General features: G+C 30.5%; 8 protein-coding genes across 8 annotated transcripts; 4 read left to right on the top strand and 4 right to left on the bottom strand.

Moving 5' to 3' along the window:
- Positions 1 to 255: 255 nt before the first annotated feature.
- Positions 256 to 1,377, top strand: ASCRUDRAFT_8324 (glycoside hydrolase family 16 protein; the record flags this gene model as incomplete). Its single annotated transcript, XM_020194832.1, has 1 exon — positions 256 to 1,377. The coding sequence occupies one exon, from the start codon at positions 256 to 258 to the stop codon at positions 1,375 to 1,377; it is 1,122 nt and encodes a 373-aa protein (XP_020047028.1).
- Positions 1,378 to 2,181: 804 nt separating this feature from the next.
- REV3 (DNA-directed DNA polymerase) lies at positions 2,182 to 7,353 on the bottom strand (the record flags this gene model as incomplete). The annotated part of the gene is made up of 7 exons (XM_020189411.1): positions 2,182 to 4,762; positions 4,910 to 5,069; positions 5,133 to 5,289; positions 5,581 to 6,050; positions 6,126 to 6,446; positions 6,579 to 7,009; positions 7,169 to 7,353. Coding segments are annotated over 7 exons (4,305 nt in total), but the record flags the coding sequence as incomplete, so codon positions are not given.
- Positions 7,354 to 7,806: 453 nt separating this feature from the next.
- ASCRUDRAFT_149697 (uncharacterized protein) lies at positions 7,807 to 9,801 on the top strand. Its single transcript, XM_020189274.1, has one exon. The coding sequence runs from the start codon at positions 7,907 to 7,909 to the stop codon at positions 9,719 to 9,721; it is 1,815 nt and encodes a 604-aa protein (XP_020047026.1). The 5' UTR covers positions 7,807 to 7,906; the 3' UTR covers positions 9,722 to 9,801.
- Positions 9,802 to 9,882: 81 nt separating this feature from the next.
- ASCRUDRAFT_70595 (uncharacterized protein) lies at positions 9,883 to 11,682 on the bottom strand (the record flags this gene model as incomplete). Its single annotated transcript, XM_020191815.1, has 1 exon — positions 9,883 to 11,682. One exon carries the CDS (start codon positions 11,680 to 11,682, stop codon positions 9,883 to 9,885), a length of 1,800 nt encoding a protein of 599 aa, XP_020047025.1.
- A 218-nt stretch (positions 11,683 to 11,900) lies between these two features.
- Positions 11,901 to 12,587, bottom strand: ASCRUDRAFT_70594 (uncharacterized protein; the record flags this gene model as incomplete). The annotated part of the gene is made up of 1 exon (XM_020191814.1): positions 11,901 to 12,587. One exon carries the CDS (start codon positions 12,585 to 12,587, stop codon positions 11,901 to 11,903), a length of 687 nt encoding a protein of 228 aa, XP_020047024.1.
- Positions 12,588 to 12,871: 284 nt separating this feature from the next.
- On the top strand, positions 12,872 to 14,893 carry ASCRUDRAFT_8319 (uncharacterized protein; the record flags this gene model as incomplete). Its single annotated transcript, XM_020194830.1, has 1 exon — positions 12,872 to 14,893. One exon carries the CDS (start codon positions 12,872 to 12,874, stop codon positions 14,891 to 14,893), a length of 2,022 nt encoding a protein of 673 aa, XP_020047023.1.
- Positions 14,894 to 15,900: 1,007 nt separating this feature from the next.
- On the bottom strand, positions 15,901 to 18,007 carry ASCRUDRAFT_76086 (DEAD/DEAH box helicase). Its single transcript, XM_020193332.1, has one exon. It carries the CDS (start codon positions 17,857 to 17,859, stop codon positions 15,937 to 15,939), a length of 1,923 nt encoding a protein of 640 aa, XP_020047022.1. The 5' UTR covers positions 17,860 to 18,007; the 3' UTR covers positions 15,901 to 15,936.
- Positions 18,008 to 19,104: 1,097 nt separating this feature from the next.
- ASCRUDRAFT_8317 (leucine-rich repeat domain-containing protein) lies at positions 19,105 to 21,318 on the top strand (the record flags this gene model as incomplete). The annotated part of the gene is made up of 1 exon (XM_020194829.1): positions 19,105 to 21,318. The coding sequence occupies one exon, from the start codon at positions 19,105 to 19,107 to the stop codon at positions 21,316 to 21,318; it is 2,214 nt and encodes a 737-aa protein (XP_020047021.1).
- Between the last annotated feature and the right edge of the window lie 349 nt (positions 21,319 to 21,667).

Genomic DNA, 21,667 nt, shown 5'->3' with positions numbered 1-21,667 from the left:
CAATCGCATCGCTTGCGTCGCTGTGCAGCACGCAAAATACTGCTGTATAACATTCTCATGGAGCATAACATCTTACGCTTCTTTCACTTATCATCGGAGAGTGTTTATTGTCTGTAAATCATCACATATAAATAGCGTATTTTGCTTGATTTCCATCTGTTTAGTTCTTTTTTTTTCTCCATCTACGATCTTGTTTGTTTTTTACAGTCTCTCTCTCGTTTATCTTTCTGTGCCTTCGTTCTTTTGCCCACAAAGATGCTCAGCTTTCTATCCTTTCTCTCGTTATTTCTTTTATTTCTCGCTCCCGTTTATTCGTACTTGGATATCTGTAATCCGTTAAATACCACTGATGAGTGCGACCCAAATCCTGCTTTGGCAAAGTCCTATGAAACAAATTTTACCTCCAATTCTTCAGTGTCTGATTTTTTCTCTGTTTACTCAACCTCTTCTCAGGCAGGCACAATCAACTACACTGATGATGGCTTAGTCTTGTCTATCAATAAGCGTTTTGATAACCCTTCTTTAGTCTCCAATGAGTATATTCTCTTTGGAAAATTTGAAGTCATCGCAAAGGCCTCGCCGGGACAGGGTATCATCTCAACCGTTTACTTGCAAAGTGACTGTGAGGATGAAATCGATATTGAATGGTTTGGTGGTAATGCTTATGAGGTTTGCTTGAATTTTTTTCATCAAGGCAATACCACTTTTTGGAACAGATCAACTTTGTATCAAATGCAAGACCCAAGAGAAGAATTCCACAATTATACCATAGATTGGGATAACGAAAGAATCATCTGGTACATTGACGGCATTAAAGCCAAAGTCCTTTACAACAACACTTCTGATGGTTTCCCACAAACCCCCTCCAGATTATTTATTGGTTTATGGGCTGGTGGTGATTCTGACAACGCCGAAGGTACTATTCTGTGGGCTGGTGGTTTAACTGACTACGACGAATTGCCTTTCCACTTCTACATTCAAAGATTTGTTATCACAGACTACTCCACCGGTGACTCTTACACTTACAAAGATACCTCGGGTGATTACGATTCAATCGAAGCTGAAAATGGTGAAGTCCTAGGAAGAGTGCAAAAGGCTAAGGTGGAATTTGCTAGTTTAGTTGGTGGTACTGATGAAAGTCTATCGACATCAACTGCAAGAAATTCCACTTCTTCCACCAGATCTCAATCTTCAACAGCCTCAAACGACGATGAAGAGGAAACGACCACTGAAGATTCAGACAATGTCACCTCTTCTCAATCATCTTCAAGCGAAGCCAAAGCAATGCATTTAGTCTCTCCATTTGATGCTAGCTCATTACATTATTTTACTGTGTTTACTATTTTATCAATATCATCAATTGTAATATTACTATAGATTATGCTTTTTTCTCACTGGTTTTTTTTTATTGATTCTTTATTTTTATTGCTATTTTTATTTCTATTTTCATTCTTCGTATTCTTTATTTCTTATACTTAACTTCCTTCGAATTTGTGTATTGTTTTTATTCTTTTCTCTTGGTTCCTTTTTCTCTCTTTTTTTCACCTTACTTGGATTATTCTTACTCTCAAATTCCTCTTCAAGTGCATTCTTTTCTATATTTGTCTCAAACTTAATTTTGTTATCTAAATAAATCAACTCATTTTTCAGTCCAGTACAAATGAAAAAATCTACCAGTTTTTTTGCTCGTATTACAAGAAAAAACAAGGGCAAGGACAACAAAAACCCACCAAGAATATTCCAAGGAATACCAAGAAAACACCAAGATTCTTCCAAGATTATTCCAAAAATACACAAAGAAGAATTAAACCACTCCTGATAACAAATTTCGTCATTTCAAATCTGAAACTTTATTTTGCTGGTTTTTTATTTTCATTTTTCAGCTTCAATCACTGCACCCCGAAACCTTAAATTCTTCCTCCAATTACACGCTTAACACCGAACAGCATCTCCAATCAATTGAATCTACTTCTATTAATTGCAATTCATTTCATTCAGCCCATTCTGTTCAGCCGATTGTATTCAGTCCATTTTAATCTGGCTTATCTGAGTCGCATTTGCATCTACTTTTTAAAAGTCTTTTGCTACATTTTTGTCACACTCCAAAAGCCCATCTAAAAGCCTAAAAGCTTAACAAAAGCCTAAAAATCTAAAAAAAATCTAAAAATCTAACAACTGCTTAACTAACCTCTCTTTTCGATTTAGATCTTCCATTTTCAACTCACTTTTCTTTCGTTGATAATAAATTGAACAATCTTGATTGCAACACATTATCCTATCAATGTCATTGCTATAATTACTCTTACCATTCAATGAACAATTTTTGCAAATTGTCTTGATCTTATAATTTTTCTCCTCAACTTTTTTTATCTTATCAATTATCTTAACCACCGTATTCCTTTTATCAAAATAACAATTAAAACAAATAAAATCCTTTAAAATCTCATTTTTATAACAAATAAAACAATTATTCTTCTTGATATATTTATTTAGTCCTCCTTTTTCAATCTCCTTATTATTCTCAATTATCCCATTACCAAATTTCGGCATATCTTCATACCATCTTAATACATTAACACCAATCAAATTAAACACCCTCTCTAACGGTGGAATAATATTCTTTCGAATATAATAGTCATAATCTAATTCATATTTGTTCGGATTATTAATAAACTCTTCTGGTGATATTGCTCGTTTTCTCAATATTTCTCCTTTCTTACCTTTTCTTATCAAATATGGAACTCTTTCTTTATATTGTGGCTCCAATCTATCATCTTCTTCCATTTTCTCAGCTATTAATGCTGCTCCTGCAGGCATGTATCGAACATCTTTATATGACCCAATCTTAACTTCTTTGGCAAAACAAAAATCTTTAATAGAAACTTTCCCAACAATTATTTTATAAAACTGCTCTTGAACGTACTTTTTAATTTTAGAAATATCAGGTTCTTCAAATAACATTCTCAAACTTTTCTCTAATATTTTCTGCTGCGCTGGCGTACCATCTCTTCTAACTGTTTCAATTCCTTTGGCATCAAATTTGGGTTCAACCTGTTCTTTAAACTCATAAGAATACCCAACATATCTTTTTTTAGCAATTAAAACGCTGGGAAAATAAACCTTCTCAAATTTTAATTTTATGGGTTTTGGATTGCGTTTAGTTACCGATTCTGCTATTTCCCTCCCGATCTCAAAGGCCTCGTCTTTTGATTTACCCATTAAACAAACAAATAATGAATCTGTATCCCCATAAACAACTTTGGCATTCCATTTCTCATTATTCTCAATAAATTCAACAGATTTTTCCAATATCTCTCTTCCTGTCTGCACAATACTATCCGCTACTGCTGAGCATGGCATTCTACCAGAAAATGTGGCAGATGTATACCCATATGTGACATTTGCAACTAACTTTAATCCCAATTGCCTGTTATAAAATAACTTATAAAGCCCCCTGTCATCTTTTAATAAATCCATAGTCTCCTTAACCATAATTCTACTTTCCAATAATTCTTCCAACATTTTCGCTAATAACGATTTTCGGATATTCGGCTTGACAAACATATACCCATTTGGCGATATGGTTATATCATCTTCAAGCAACTCTAATAAACCAGCAGGTAATTTAAGATTAATGCAACCAATCTCGTTACCATTTTTTGCGTCAAATCCTTGCAACTTCCCCAAAATTGTAGAATAACAATAATTATATGCAATCATAACTGATGGATATAATGATTGGAAATCCAAAACAACTACCGGACTCTTGAAATATGAAGAATCAGGCTCCATCACCAATGGAATACAATCTAGAGCTGTTTGTTTTTGTACTTGTTTCTTACTTGGTGAATATAACATAAAATTCTCTGCTTTGCACATTCTAACCATGAATGATTCAACTTTATATTGAGATCCTCTGTATAAAACTGAATAAAAATCAATACCTCCCAATCTTGCTTGTTCTGCTGTTCTTGAAATTAAATCTGAAGACTGCAATAATTTTAAATTGATCTCAATCCTTTTTAGCCAGTAATTTAGAAAAATAGCCTTTTCTCCTGGCAATCCATGAAAAAGACTAGTCAATGTGTGACAATCATAATATGCTATTCTTTCATGTAAAACATGATAAGTGATATTTTCAATCGAATACTTTTGCAAGTCAAAAATTGACCTTAAATGTCTCCAAATGTTTATCATATGCCTACCAGTAATCTTGAATGCTGAAGCATGAGTATAGCCCCATTTATCCCCGACCTTATTCTTATAATTCGAGCTCACCCTTGATAAAGCTTCACATAAATCATATTGATAAATGGCTCTGCTTCTTTCAATTACATAGCCCCATGATGACGAATGAACCTCAAAACCTGCAAGTATGTCTGGATCCACTAATTGAACTAGATTGCCGAGTTCTATGAGCATTTCAAGTTCTTCATAATGTCCAATTGGAATAGTAGTCAATCTCGAAAAACTTGTCAGTAAGTTTTGTCTTTTAGAATCTAACAAAAATATTCCAGTGTTAGAAATTCCCAAATCAAAGGGCATAGTTTCTTCTTCAAATTTCCAAAATATTGCAGTTATCTCATCAACTAGTGGATCTGGAACAAAATCTGGTCTTGCATTAACATGTATTTCAATTGTAAAAACAGTCAAATGGTTATATTGGTTGGGTTTCTTCTGTATTTTATGTTTAGGAGTTTGATATTTAAATCCAAACTTCACTTTTTGAGTTGTCGGTTCAACTTGAGATGAAAACAACAGACTTCTACGTTTTTTTCTGTATTGGGAATAAAACAACGACAAATCCATATCTTCTTGATCTTCAATAGACCTACTGTTTTCACTATCATCGCTGTCAACGTCAGTATTCTCATCAGAAAAACTAGCCCTTTGTTTTCTCTTCAATAACAATTCTTTACTTTTCTTGATATGTGTATCATGTACAATTTGATCCACATCAACTTCATTGTAACTTGGAGGTTTAATAACATACTTCCAAATTTTAGAATTATTAATATTTATTTTTCTTTTGATTGAATGATTCTCGAAATTTGCAATTTGATTTTCAACTTGTCGTCTAAGAATTTCCGATATCGAGTTTATTCCAGCACCAATTTTTACACCGGGCAAACAATCTTTATCTGAACATTTAAGGATATATTTCTTTCCTGCGTAAACATGAGATGTCTTCAGTATATCTTCTTTTGCGCTATAAAATGGATCATTATACTCGATCTTTGGCAAATCATATTCTTTTTCAAATGATTCCATAATATCATCTGAATCTGGCTGTAAAACAATGTAAGAGTAACAATAATTAGAATTTGAATTCAAACCAAAATAATTTATGTAAGAAGGGTTTTCACTAAATGAAGTCTTGGATGAAAATGTGCTATCAAATATATCAGACCTTATAGATTTTAGAGAACTTTGAAAAGCTTGAGAAAATGGTCTTTGCGACATTAATCCTTGACTGTTCAAATTTCTAGATTTTTGTTGAGAGAAATAAACATCAATATCCTCAATTTCGATTTCATTTTTGTAGGAGCCAGAATTATTATTTTTTTCAGTGCCATCCACAAATTTCATTGGAGATGAGTTTGCTAAAAAGCCTTCATTTGTAAATAACTTTTCGCTTTTTGTTGAAATGCCTTTTGTATTACGATCAATATGAGATGAGTTTTGATTGATTGCGGGTAATTTCTTATTATTATTATTATCATTATTTGTTTTAGCATTATCAACATTATTGTCAGAAGTAAAGTTTTTGCCATCAAAATTGCCTATGGGATTGTTATTAAGTGGAATATCATAAATATTGTCATCACTAAAGTTGATAAAATCATCATTGTCGAAAAATGAAGAATTTTTTGTTTCTTCATTAATTTTTTGCAAAGTAACTTTATTTTTCGGCAAAACTGGAAATAGTTTATTTAAAATTTCCATAGGAGTTTTTATATGCTTCAATAAAGTTTCATTAACATTATTAAAGTTGTTGATATTTGTAATATAATTCTCAAATGACAACTCATTTTCATTTTCATTTTTATCTTTATTATTTTTACTCTTTTCTTTTAAAGAGTCTAAAATATAGCTAAACAAATCATCTAAATCAGCTTGTAAACTCCAATCAGTGAAATTTTTATCGTTAATATTAAGGGCTCTTTCAATTGAGGGCTGAGGTTCAAAACTTGGTTTATTTCGAAGTTTTCTTTGGTAATTTGTATCTTTTATAATTTCATCTGTACTTGATAAATATTTTTCTTTAAAATTTGCTTCATAATCTTTATTATATTTATGCTGAAAATACTCTAAAAAATCATGGTGCAAATCCCTTTTCTTTAACTTGGATCGATTAGAAATGGACTGACATGGTATATCTATTTCTAAAAATGTTCTTCCAATCCTTTTTATGTTTAATAAAACATTTGAATTGTTTTGATTAACTAAATTTCGAGTTAAATTAATGATATCATTATTTAATTTAGCCTTATTTGTTAAACCGTGGTGAGCTTTTATATTTTGATCACCATTATCATCGCCATTATCATCACTATTATCATTATTATCATTTTCACTAATTTCATTGGCATTATTATTTTGATTTTGATTTTGGTTTTCAGGTTTATCTTTTTCATTATCAGAGGGGCTTATTTTAATATTAAATATAGGGTTTCTTAAAAATATCAAATTTTTGTCTATGTTTAGCCAAGAACATCCAAAGAGATTAAAATCGGTTAAAAACTGTAGAATATAAGGAATGTGAGACTCGTAAATTTTAATATTCTTCAATAGAGGACTGGTGATGGTATTTTCATTGATGATGTTGACCAATTTCGAATGATAAACAGGGGATAATAACGAAACTTTATAAAACAACTTGTAACCAATATTATAGCCATAAAATGGAGTTGATTTCACCACTGAAACATCGGCGATATATTTGAAATTTTTTCTCTGTTTTGTGGAATTATATTTAAAATAATTATTTCGAGTGAAATCATATTTACTTGGATCTTTTCCAATCATATTCAAGAAATTCACTTCATCCTGGTTCAAATTATTCTGTTTTTTCTTGTTCTTTTTTTCATTTCTCTTGTAAGCAATTTCTATTTGACTTTCCAATAAATCTTTCAAGTAGTCGCAATTATCATTGATAAAATCCAACGAATCGTCGATGTATTTGTCTGAATTTTCTTTGTCTGAATATTTCTTTTTCAAAACATTTTCTCTGACTAATATGTTTTTGAAGTCGAGAAAAAAATAAGGATAAACTCCATGAATATGAACTAAAACAGTGTGTCCAGTTTTCAAAGAGCCAAAAATTCTTATCACTGGAACCACATTGAACTTCAATACATGCGTTTTGTTGATATAAGAGCTGGTATTATCTTTGTTGTTCATATTGTAATTCTGTAGACTGTTTGGATCGATATTGATGATAGAATTATCCAAAAAAGTGGAAACAGCCTGATAGGAATCAATTGAGTTTATCTGCACTTTCACCACCTGTTCCCCTTGTTCAGTCTCTTCTGTACCAAATCCCAAGCTGCCTTTGCTTCCATTCTGCTTGCTTCCATTTTTTTGAGGACTGTTATGGAGCATTTCAGCAAGACTGCTATCTCCAGGAGATGAAAACACCAAATTCGACTCGAAATCTGACTCGAAATCTGAATCAAAGTCTATATCAGATAAGTTCCCAGGCATATCGCGCAACAGTTACATTCTCTTCGACCCAGAGCCTGAATTGAAGAGCACAGATTTGGATAGTAGAGTTTGCATACGATTCTGGTGTCTGAGAGTCGAGACGCCACTTTTGTTTTTTTGCTTTAAACTTTCTCATTCCTCCAAACAGTTGTGTTTATAATGAAAGACGACTCTCAAGCAGCATCTACTGAAGAACAACATGGACAAGAGCTTTGTACTAGATATATTGGACAGAACTCTTTCCAACTCTGATATATTGTCAGAAGACAGCAAATGGGACGAATTATCAGACGATCAAGGCAAAGACAAAGCTTATATCATCCAGTTGGTGAACGAGAAATCAATAGCACAGCGATTGAATAGCCAATTGTATCTGAGATTCGTCAGTGATAACATAGGCAATGCCTTCAAAAGCTCTCTTATAGTCTTCAGGTTCTTGACCAATTGCTTTGATGGCAATAGTGCCAGAGGAGGACTCAATTTAGCTAATGACGATGTTAAAACCGAATACAACTTGATCCATATCAATTTCATAAATTTGATCAATTTCGTGATATCAATTAAGCCTGTGTACTTGTTTATTTTCAAGGATGAGCTAGCTGATGATGGCAATAACATTGGTGCTATTAACACCACCTTTGAGATTGTGTTTGATAAAAATGGAGAGCTTTTGGACAGTTCCAAAATCAAGAATTTGGAACGAATTCAGATAAATATCTCTTTTTTGTTGATTTTGACCAATTTGCTTTCAATCAAGTTATTTAAATTAAGATACATGGGTGGCTATAAGCACAATGATAATAACAATACAACTGAAAATGAGACTGATAATGAAGATCTTGTTAATCCAGAGCTAGAAGATTACATGAACGATAAGCTATTGCCAATTTTATCACTTATTATCTTGAAGTTTGGCTCGTTCTTTCTTCCAGATGATGACTTTAACACTCATAATATAAATCAGCAAAATGATGTAAAACCTTTTGAAAAGAAAAAATCAAAGATTAAAGATGAGCCTCCACCAATAGTGGCACCACAAACGACAAAAACAACGAATCAATCCTTTGAGTTATTTATGCAAAAGAATCGAATTTTCATTTATTTTTTTCATTTAGTTATATTACTTTATCAAAAGAGTTCTCTGGGTTTTAGTCTATTGAAAATCAGCTACTTGTTCAAACTTGTTGCAAATCGTTATAATATAACAAATACAATAATAAACAATAATAACAACCTTTCTAATAGCGATTTATATACTGATATCCCCATTAATAATGCATTTGAATATATTAGAAAAAATCATCTCAAGGAAAAAAATTCTGAAAAGAATACTTCAAGGAATAATACCAAAATCATAATATCATATCTAAGAAAAATATATAATGTAACTACAATAATAGAGACTCTAAAAGTTTTTTCAATTTCAATCCAAGCATTTTACTTGGATTACTTGAAAGAAAAAAATTACTATGATCAATTATTTACCAATTGCAACAAAGAGCCGAATTTAACAACTTCAACTAAAAACCAGGATCAAAATCCAATTAAAAAAACTATAGCGAAAAATCAAAAGTTGGACGAAAAAATAGCAAAGCTAAATCAAAATGTTGAAGAATTGGAAAAGTTAATCATAGAAAAAAAAACAAGAATAAAAGATGCTAAAAAACAAAAATATTCCTTGGTTAAAAAAAATAAACTATTGGATGATCAGATTATAGAGGAAAGGGAAAAGGGCAAAATTGAGATGAACAAGATAGTCGAAGAACATGAAATTCAAAATAAAGTATTGTTTAGTAAAGTTTTTAAAGAAGCTTATGACTCTACTATCAATGAATTAACAATTGATTACAAAGAAGAAAAGTCTTCTAAGTTTATAGAAAATCAACAACAAATTGATGAAATTAATCAAAACCATTTAACAAAATTGAATGAAATGACAGATGAGTTTAAAAAGAAGGAAAAAGCATTGATTGCAAATATTAAACAGTGGAAATATTTTGTTGAAAATGACTAAATTGTTAAGAATTTGAAATAGCATATAAAAAAACCCACACCAAGAACAGTTTGGAGGAAATTATTTTTTTTAAATTTAGTGCACAACAGATAGCATTTTAATGTTTTCTTTTTCTTTCTGTATTCACCACCTGGAAAGTTATCTCTTTTTTAAATAGATTATTACTGGTATACATGCTCAAAAGTAGTGTCAAAATTATTTGTAACAAATAGGCTATTAAAATGGGTTTGGTTTTCAATGTCAATATAATTATTATTCTGCACACAATTGATGTAAAAATGATTGAAATTATAGGTTGACCAAGCAAAATCACTAATTTCTTTATCAAAAGAAAGGTCATTAATTGGGAATGGGTTATTTAAATCATAAAACTTGATATTTTTACTATTATTATCATTAATCATAAAATAACTTTCATTCCCAAATTGATTATTTGAATTTTTGTCATTATTTAAAAATTTAATAAAAGTTTTTTTTGATTTGATTCCATTGTTATTTAAATTTGAATTGTTTGAATAATTTTTATAGGAAACTACATGATTATTATTTGATTTTACTTTTTGATTCACATATCTAATATCGAATAGTTTCAAGTTATTTTTAATACCCGATATTAAAATTTTGTTGTAATTTGATAGCCAATTAATTTCAGTTACTGCAGAATTGAAATTAAAACTTTGCATATTTTTAGTCTTATCAATATCACTCTTATTGTTATTGACTCTCTTATCGAGTATATAGATATTTCCATTTCGACCCCCAAGTGCAATTAAGCTACCCAGTGGAGTACAATTACCATCATTGTATGCATCAAATGATAAGATGTTCGTTTTGAAGTTTATGGAATTATTTAGATAATTGTTGGTTAAGTTTAAAGTGGAGCTATGATGATTATTTAGAGATTCAATAGAGATATCACAAAAATGATTATTAACAGCTATACAAAAATTCTGATTGATTAGATTTGAGCAATAGAAGGATTGATTTTTAGAGCCTTTGATTGAAAAGGAGTGAAGCAAATCAATATTATTACTAGAAGAAGAAGAGGAATGGAATTTATGTAAAGATATTAATGGCAAATTGTTTAAAGATGAGTCTCCAATAAAATTAAATAATAAATGATTGGAATTAGAAGTAAAATCCACTGGGTATTTCAAAGAAGTAAGGTCGTTTCTGTTACTAAATTCATTAGCAAATACAATATTTTTCAAATGTAACTTTTTCATGTTAGTGTTAGTGTTATCATCATTATTATTATTATTATTGTTGTTGCTGATATCATTAAATTGATTATAATTTATATGAAATAGTTTTAAGTTATTTGATAAAATTAAAAAAGATCGATTTAAATCATTCGGTATGATATATGATAATGAGTTTCTACTATTTATATCATTCAAATTATTTGATACAAATTTTAAGGCTGATTTATTGGTGTTATCGTTTTTTTCGTTTGATAAATTTTTAATTGAATTTAAATTGGAAAATTTAAGCAAAAAGTCTGAATGATAATGAGAATTTAGGTTATTGAAATCGTATAAATTTGATAGCTGATGATTTACATAGTTTTCATAATAAAATTCAATTTTATTGTGATTAATATTATTAAGATTAAATTTATTATTATTGAAATCCATAAAATTAGACTCAAAAGAAGTTAGGTGTTTGATTGGTTGATTTAAAATTGAAGATTGTGATGAGGTCTTTTTTCTTTTCTTTTGTTGGAACTTTTTGTACTTCATCTTGGTTTTTTGTGATTTCTTTTCAGCATTGACAGAGGATTTCAGATATTTTGATAAAGTATTATTATTATTGTTGTTGTTGTTATTGCAATTGTTATCTCTATTGTTGGTTGTTAAGGAGTTGTAGAGTTGATGATTTTTGAGGATTTTAAAATATTTTTTTCGCTCAGCATCGTAATAAAAGTTAGGCAATTCAGGAGGAGTGTGATTAGAAGACATTTAGCTGTATATAGGGCACAATTGAGGTTACAACTATTAAACTTGACATTATCAGTTTCATGTCAAAAGTAAATTTTTGTTATCAAAAAAAAATGAAAAATTTGTGTGAAACCGTATTTCTGGTTCAATCACTGCAGTGGGTTGCGTTGATACAACATTAAGATACATTGAAACGCATTCTATTGTTACCAGTAATCCGGTTATTATTACTTTGATCGTTATTGTTTATTAATGACAATACAAAGAATTAGTTCATCGTTGGGGATAATCATTAGCTCTTTATTGTGATCATAATTCAACCTGATCAACTGGAAATTGCTGCTTGGGTTATTGTGTTTGTTCTCGTGAAGCACTTCTGAAACTTCATCTGTTAGATTTGAGTATTTGTTGAGTATGTTCAAACACAATTTGATGATTTTATAGCATTTGATTACTTTAACGGGTTTGATGATCTCCTGGCTTTCATTTGGATCGTTGTAATTATATGCATACTTGTACTTGTGTAAGCCATCTTTAATTGTTTTTTTTTCTGTTTTTTCTGTTTCTTTCTCACTACCATGAGCCTGTTCATGGCTTTCATTTTTGGGGTGGTTTTCGCCATCTGCTTTGCCATTCTTATCGATTTTACTGTTGATGTCGCCATCGTTGCTGGATGGCACAACCTCCTTTTTAGTTTTTTCAGGCAGAGCTCTAGCACTGTTCTGGCCGTGGTGCTTAGTGTCTAGATACCAGGAATAAATTAGATTGCCATCTTTTTCAAACACAGTTGCAAAGTACGATTTGCAGGTGTTGTTCTGGTTGCTGATGAGAGAATTGATGTTCAAGCTCTGCAAGACTTGTCTGCTGGGTAGTCTGCTGTAGAGCGAGTCTATGTCTGGCTTTGCAGCGGCATTTGCCTCTTCCATTGGAGCAGAATTGCTGGTTTTGCTGATGAGAAAGCGATATGTAGATAAAGAAATCAAGATAAAGAAATAGAAATGGAGCTCAGGTTTTGTTGGCTCGAATGGAGGCAGTCCGTGCACAGGCATCCCAAAACGGAAATCCGCTCCCGGATGGCTATTGTTCGAAGTGATGTGAAACGAGGAATGAATTGTACTCGGGGAGGAGTTTTGATATCGCTGTGAGCTTGATATTCTCGATACTGGTGCTTTTTTCCTTGCTTTGGGTGTTTGTTGCTGCTGTTGCTCTGATGGATAAGAAGAAAACCATTATTTACTTGAGATTTCCCTTCAAAAGAGCCGAGTTTGTTGATCCTCCAATTTTGATCAAAAACTGGTCTTCGGCAAAGCAGAGACAGTTGCTAGATATCTTGAACAGCCAAATCAACGACAATGCAATTGGCAATAGCTACAATGATAGCTTGGACAATCTAAATTGGAACAATTTGGCCAAGTCGTTTGATGTTCCCATCATTTTTCTTAAAAAAATGGCTCTTTACTTGTACTCGAATAAGTTGAACAATTTGGAGATCAATTTAAATAATATCAATAACATTAATATCAATCAAGATAGAGATAGCAATAGAGATAGAGAGCTAAATCAAGAAAATAACTCTGGAAATCAATTCTCCAATGAGAAGATTTTCTTTAGTAACAACTTGGATAATTATCAACAGAATCTATATAATAATTATAGAAATAATTATAGAAATAATAATTTTAGTAATAATTCTAATAATAATTCTAATAATAATCCTAGTAATACTTATAACAATAATGCTAATTATAACAATATCAATTCCTATAATGTTATTTCTAATCTTGAATTTGACAAAACAGTTAAAAATAACAATACCTATACTAATAATGATATTTATGATAATCAAACCGACAATAACAATAATAACAATAATAACAGCAATAACAATAATAACAGCAATAATAATAATAATAATAATAATAATAATAATAATAATAATAATAATAATAATAATAATAATAATAATAATAATAATCACAATAATAACCTATTCAAAGTAGAATCTGCAAATCAAAAGATAACAAACTCCTTCCATTCAAATCTCTTGAATTTGAATAGCCACCCTATTCAGCAGTCAAATGATATTCAATATCAGAATAACATTATTCACAATAACACTATATCTAATGACAATATAAATACAAATATAAACGTAAACAATAATATATACAACGATACAAATCATTTTACTAATATAAATAACACCCATCCTTTAGATTTTAATAAACAATTACTATCATCCTCTTTATCCTCACCACTCTTATCCTCCTCGTCTTTGTCCTCTTCATTAAATATAAATAAAAATAATATCGCAAGCAATAACAACCAAAATAGCAATAAAGCTTCTAACTATAATAATCAAAATAAAAATAATAATCATAATAATTACCATAAGCATCTATATTCTTCAAAAATAATGTCAACAAAACTACCAACTTTTGATGATGACGATGATGATGACGATGATGATGATGATGATGATGATGACGATGATGATGATGACAACGGCAACAATGACTCAGATCGTGATATTGGTAATAATCAACTTGAACTTGATAATGATAATGATGATGAAATTTATACAAACCATAAAGTCGATAATTTCCTGTATGCTAACTACTTAAATAAACTTCGAAATTTTAGAAACTTCAAGAAAAACAATTATTTAAACAATAGCTTAGTCCTTGAAAAAGAAAATAAACAAGATGATAATGACAACGACAACGACAATGATAACGATAATGATGGGATCTTAAATATAAATATAAGAAAATACTCAGATAATGAAAAGACCAAAATATTAAATCCAAATATTTTGCTAAATTTCAATTCAGAAAACAATAATAAAACCAAAATATTGAAACACATTAGCAAATCTGTAAACGACCAAAACTACAATTTCAGTCACAACAACAGTTATAACAATTACAACTACAACAACAATTTCAAAAACTTTAAAAAATTGCACAACAACCCCAACCTCAACTACCAAATCACCAAGAAAACCAACGACATCGATGCAATCAACGAGTTAATGAAAAACAACCATTACAGCAGCACTGGAAACAACACCACAAGCAGCAAATCCAACACGAATACAAGCAACACAAACAACACGAACAACAACACCACGACAACGACAGCTTCCTCCAGCTCCTTTAGCGACTTGAGCTCCATCAGTGTCACCAAAAGTGCTCTTGAAGATGCTGCTTTGAGCAGCCAGTTCACATAATCTACATTTTGTTAGCGTTTTATAAAAAGAAGCCTTAAATAAATTTTTATCATGTATTAAAATATGTTGATGAATATATTATGTACAAATATAAATCTATTTTACAAGAGAATTGAATTAACCATTTGGAAAAATCTTTTAATGTTTTTTTTTCTTTTTTTTCTTTTTAAACTAGTAGTATTTCTTTCTATATCTATCTCTTGCCATAACAATCAAAAAAAAAGGAACATGAAGCAAAAAAGTATACTAATAATAAATCAATGAAGAGAAAAAAATAATATAATGTGAAAAAAAAAAGAATATCAAATATTTTTGCAAAAAAAACTTAAATTAACCCATAATTTAAAGATAAACAAAAACAAAAAACAACAAACATGAAAAAAAATATTAATGTAATGAAAGCAACGGAAAAAAAATAAAACAAAAACTTTTTTCTTTTCTAAAAATAAAACCCAATTGAAAAATCATAAGTATGAATGAATAAAAATTTATCTATAATAAATCTTTAAAATTGTAACTTATTATATTTGGTTTTTGGTATAACTTCTTTTGCTTTTTCTCCCTAATGAAATTATTGAAAAAAAAACAAAAAAATAAACAATTAATGCACTGTTTCCTTTTTTTTCCTTCCTTTATCTTTCCTTGTCTTAACAATTCTTTTTTTTTTAATTTCCATCTATAATCTTTTTCTTTTTTTTTTCTCTTTCTCTTTTTCTTTTTCTTTTTTCACTTTGATTAAACATGATAAAAATCAAATCAAAATAAAATATCAAGTAAAATAATAACAAAATCTGTGCAAAAGTTTTCTTCTCTCATTGTAGCAAATAACCAAAATTCTTTTTTTTTAATTTTCTAAAATGTGAAAAAAAAACCAATCACACACAATAAAAACAAAAAATAATATATTAATTTAAAACAAAAAACAAAATAATAAAATAAACAAAAATGAATAAATAAAAGTAAAATAAATCAAGTAAAATAAAAAAAAAATAATAAAACTTAAAAATTCAACATTCAAAGAACTGAAATTAAAGTTTAGTGGATTACCACCAGCTATTTTGACTTGAAGGATTCCCATAACCTTGCTGAGAAAGGGGTTGAGAAGAGCCGCCCTTTTGATAACGACTTTGACCTGAAGGCTGACTACCAAAAGAGTTCCAACCATTAGAACTAGAATTTGAGTACCAATTTCCACCATTGCTGGAGTTGTTTTGACGACGGTAATCTCTTGTACCAGTGGTTCTGCCACCACCACGCTTTGGTTTCAATCCTTCTCTGTTGACAGTTAAAAGGAAATCTGGAACTTCTTGGTTGGCTTCTGATAAGATATCAATTAAATCTCTGACAATGTTTCTGTTGTTACGGTTGAAGAAAGCAGTTGCAACACCGGTGTTACCTGCTCTACCGGTTCTACCAATTCTATGGACATAATCATCGATATCAGTTGGCAAGTCATAGTTGATAACATGAGTAACATTTGGAATGTCTAAACCTCTTGCGGCAACGGCAGTTGCAACTAAAATAGAGGCTTTATTTGTCCTGAACATTTCCAAAGCTCTTTCTCTTTCACTTTGAGAACGATCACCATGGATAGAAGTTGCAGGAAATTGTTGTAAAATTAGGAAATTAGATAAAGTGTCAGCCATTTTTTTAGTTTCAACGAAAATCAAAGTCAACCCGTTTTCTGAAGCAGACAAAATATCTAGCAAAACTGAATTTTTATCGTTGTCATCGACATAAATGATTCTTTGAGTGATATTTTCTGAGGTTGAACCAACTCTACCAACACTTAAAAAGATGTAATCTTTCAAGAAATCTCTAGCCAAGACTTGAATATCTTTTGGAAAAGTGGCCGAAAACATTAGAGTTGTTCTGTCGTTGACGCCAGGCATATCGTTTTGTTCAACGATGCTTCTAATTTGAGGTTCAAAACCCATATCTAGCATTCTGTCGGCTTCATCAAGGACCAAGTATTTAATAGCCTTTAGTGAAACTCTGCCTCTTTCTAATAAATCGTTCAATCTACCTGGAGTGGCAGCCAAGATGTCACAGCCTCTTTGGATGTTTTTAATTTGAGAACTGATATCAGAACCACCATAGACGACACATGGTCTCATCCACGATCTGTAGCAAAATTTTTTTGCTTCGTCAAAGATTTGGGAGACTAATTCTCTTGTTGGAGCTAAAATCAAGATTGATGGGTAAACTTTTGAGCTGGTAAATTGAGAAACAAATGAGTTCATTTGGTTATCTTGAGGTGTTTCGACGGGTCTTGGACCATTTTTAAAGGATTCAGACAAAGTTGGAAATAAGAAACCACCAGTTTTACCGGAACCAGTTTGAGCACAAGCCATTAAATCTCTTCCAGCAGCGATGATTGGGACAGAGTATTTTTGAACAGGAGTTGGTTTGGTGAATCTAGCTAATTTAACGTTTTCTAACAAGAGATCATCAAGAGGAGGACTGGTAAATGAAGTGATTGGATCAGGAACATTGGAACCTGTTGCTTCAACTGGAATTTCATCGTAGTTGTCAAAATTTATTCCACTTGATTGATAAGTTGGGTCTTCGACGGCACCAAATAGTTCCAATTCAATTTTGTCGTTTCTTGGGCCTGGAACTTGTTTACCATCAATAAAACGACCAGTGTGATAGTGATCAGGACGAGGGCCATAGTTGACGTTTCTACCACCACGATAGCCAGTTCTTGGACTACGGTTGAAAGAGGACCTACCGGCACCACGACCACGAAAAAAGCTATTGCTGTTGCTGTTGTTGTCATAGTTGTTGAAGTTGGAGTTGTAACGATTGGAGCCAGAAGAATCAGAATCAGAGCCTTGGTAAGAGCCTTGTCTGTTACGTAAATGAGGAGGAATGTAGGATCTTCTTTGGTCGTTTTGTTGGGATTGAGATTGGTTTTGATTTAAATTTAAATTATTCATTTCATTTTGAATTTGTTCAGTCATATTTTGAAAAAGGGGAATGAGTTATTGGATTAAATATTAAAATATAGTATATATTACTTATAAATTAATGATAATAGTAATAAGGAAGTAAATTAATATTGGATATAGTTGGAAAGTATTAATTAAAGAAGGATTGTAAATTTTTTTCTTACTTTAGTTATAGTAAAATAAAATAGGCGCTTAAGTTCTAAAGGAAAAAAAAATTTTTAATTTGATTTTTCTGATTTTCTTTTTATTCAACAAAATTTTTAGGAAAAAGAGAAAAATTTTCATCTCCGCTTGCGCTGCTATTTCCTAATCGGTTGGTACACGAAAAAACAGACAAAATCTGGCAATTTCTAGAAAAATCGCGGAGAAAACATACAAAAAATAGTCATGTGAGAGTGGTCTTTGATTGATAAAAGAAAAGTCCAATGCCGGCTCTCGGGCCGTTCAGCACAAAAGAAAAGGCTGAGTAATTCTCAATAGCAAACTCAAGTCACCTGATTTATTGTTAAATACTACATAGAAACGTGCGAGAAAAATCAAATTGGGTTGAAAGAGCTTATTCTTGAAGGGAAGTTGTATTATTTTCAGACCTGATGGTACCCGTAACTGTATCTCTTAATTTCTAGCCCGAGATGCGGGGCTGAATCACCTGGCCTTTACCCCGACAGCACCTCGAAACTCATTTCGGTTGCTCCCTTTTTGAAATCAGAATTGGAATTTCGGAATTAGAATGTAATCTGTTAAATGACAAAGGTAGAACGATTCTTAGAAGGATTAAAATGCAGACAATTTCAATTTCAGTTACTTATTCACCTGAATATTATATGGAACCTATATAGTAAAACTGATTTAGCCAATATATAGATATAAAATTATGTTTTTTCTTTTTAATCAATAGTTTCACATATTACTGGTCTATTGTTATTAAACAATCCATAAAATTTGCAGTATATTCTCATATCAATAAGTATCGTATGCATTTGAAGCCCTAGAGTTATCAAGAAAATGACCTCTTTGTTCAAAAAACCAGAAAACAGTAAAATAAAGAAAGTTACTGTGAAGGAGATAAAACAATCCGTTATATTAGCTTGGCTCATGCATGTCTATGCGGATATATATCAAAAAAGCTTATGTCTGTGTTCACTATCTTCTGTTGCTCAAGAAGTCCTCCATATAAATATAGACGTAAATGCTCCAGTCTATTGCTAAAATAAACATAGTGATTATATTATCTACTTCTAGGGCATTATATCCAAAATGTATCTTGAACCAATTAAGAAAAGTAGACAAAATGAATTAGAGGGATTACCGCCTCACATCCTCAAAAATATTTTCACCAAACTTTCATTTAAGCACAGATTTTTGTTTATTTCATCATTGAACTCCATTGTCAAAGCAACATGCTTGCAGCTTCTGTTTGAAAAAATTGAATTTATTTCATGCAGTTGTAAAAACTATGGTTTAACTGTAAGCAGGAAGATTAAAGAACAGGTTACTTTGAAATTGAACCTTAAAGATGCTACACTTTTTAAAAAATATTTGAATCAATTCTCCCGAAACATATATTTCAAAATAGATTTACCTAACCAAGAACTATTAAAAAGACATCAAGATATAACTACTCTGTTAAGTAAAGTGAGAAAAATTGCGTTTCTAGTTCAAAATGTTTCATTGTATGATTATACTTCTCCTTGCCGGTCGCCTATACTACTTGCTGAATTTTGGAAATGTATTTCATTATTGAAAGATATTCTACTTTATCATAAAAAAACATTAAATGCAATAACAATAAATTTTGATTTCGGAATTATAAACAACAATTTTCCAATTCTATTTTCAGCTTATAATGGGTTAGTACATGAAGAATCAAGAATATACAGATTTGATTCTAAATATCTCTTTTCAGATGAATATGTAAATTATGGTTTATTTAATTTAAAAAAATTGGATTTGGATGGAATGGTTCTTACAAAAATTGGGTCTGGTGTGCTAAATTTAAACAATTTAAAATATTTCCAACTGAGAAATAATAACTTTGGCAATTTGAAAAAAATTCAATTCCCTGAGGGGTTAAGATACTTGTTTTTAAATTTAAGTGGAATTACTTGTATAAAAAACGTTTCATTTCTGAATAATTTGGTCAAATTAATATTATCTGGAAATAAAATAACAACGTTTGACAATCTTAGTGGATGTGAAAATCTAGTTCAATTAAATTTAGATGGTAATTCTATTTCAAAAATTAATAATGTATCCCAATTCAAAAACCTAAGGCGTCTCTATTTGCAATATAATTCAATCAATTGTATCAAAAATTTAAGTTCATTATCAAACTTGGAAGAATTGTTTCTTGATCATAATTTAATTGATAATATTCAAACCCTTAAATACTTATCAAATTTAAAGGTTTTAGAATTATCTTTCAATTCCATTCAAAGTATAGATAACTGTTTTGATGGTTTTGTTAGTTTACAGACGCTAATTTTAATAAATAACCATATTATAAAAATTGGAGTTTTTCCCACAAAATTGATGAATTTAAAGGCAATCTCTTTTTCTCATAACCGAATAACAAAAATCGAAAATTTAGATAACTTAATCAATTTGAATTCCCTAAATTTGTCTCATAACCGAATAACAAAAATCGAGAATTTAGATAACTCAATCAATTTGAATTCCTTAAATTTGTTACAAAACCAAATAACAAAAATTGAAAATTTAGATAGCTTGGTCAACTTGACTTCCTTAAATTTGTCACGAAATAGACTCAACATAGTTGAAAACATTGAAAAATTAGTTAATATCAGTGTTATCAATTTATCAAATAACTGGATTAGTGATTTGAAAATAATGGAAAATGAGGCACATTTAGAAAACTTGACTGAGGTAAACTTATCTAATAACAGAATATTTAAAATGGACAATTTGGGTTGTTTTAAAAATTTAAGGACCTTGGACCTATCGAATAATTTGATAAAAGTATTAATACCTATAAATCAATTAAACAGCTGTTCATATATCAATCTAGAGTCTAATGCAATAGATCAAATTGTGAATGAATCGAGAAATGATAGAATGCGGTCAATATTAAAAACAATTTTGAGAGAAAAAAACACTTTTCCACTTCAAGAAAGCACTGAAATGACATTAAATTTGATGTTAAACCCATTAACACGGATGAATGGGCTATCCAAATGGAGCAATTTAACTCATTTGATTTTACCGGAAAGCATATCAGGCATTGATAAAAGGGACCTTTCACAATTAAGGAATATGAAAGAAATGGAATTACCGAGACGTTCAAACGTCTCCTCGAGAACATTAAACAAGTTAAAAAAAAAATTCCCTAATCTTAAAATTAAATTTATTAGGAATGATTTTGGAGCTTCGCAGAATCGGCCAGGTTTTTCAAATACGACCCATCTAGTTGGGAGATGGGTTTATGTTGAGAGGAACAATAACCACTCTTAAAATAGTAAGCTGAACCGGTTATTATTCAACAAAGTTGATATCCCAAAATTTGTGAGACTCAAGCAGGATTTTATACTCAATTTCCTCATATTACAATTCTTTATATCATTATTATTTATTTTAATTGAACTTCAAGAAAACCACAAAACTTTTGAATCTTCTAGCCTATTCAATCACATAATCAGCTCAACCAAATTTATGGCATCTAGCACCAAGTCCAGATCCAACTTCTCCAATTTTCATCTGTAGTAATATTAACGGTTCCAATTCTTTATTACTATGCTTTATTATCTTCGTTATATTACTACTTGTAATTCCTCCACTTAGTTTTTTAAAATCAAACTTCCCT

The sequence above is a fragment of the Ascoidea rubescens genome (genome assembly GCF_001661345.1).
Source record: "Ascoidea rubescens DSM 1968 unplaced genomic scaffold ASCRUscaffold_7, whole genome shotgun sequence".
NCBI lineage: Eukaryota > Fungi > Ascomycota > Saccharomycetes > Ascoideales > Ascoideaceae > Ascoidea > Ascoidea rubescens.
Note: the sequence above shows the minus strand (reverse complement) of the source record. Positions and strands in the feature narration are given on the sequence as shown.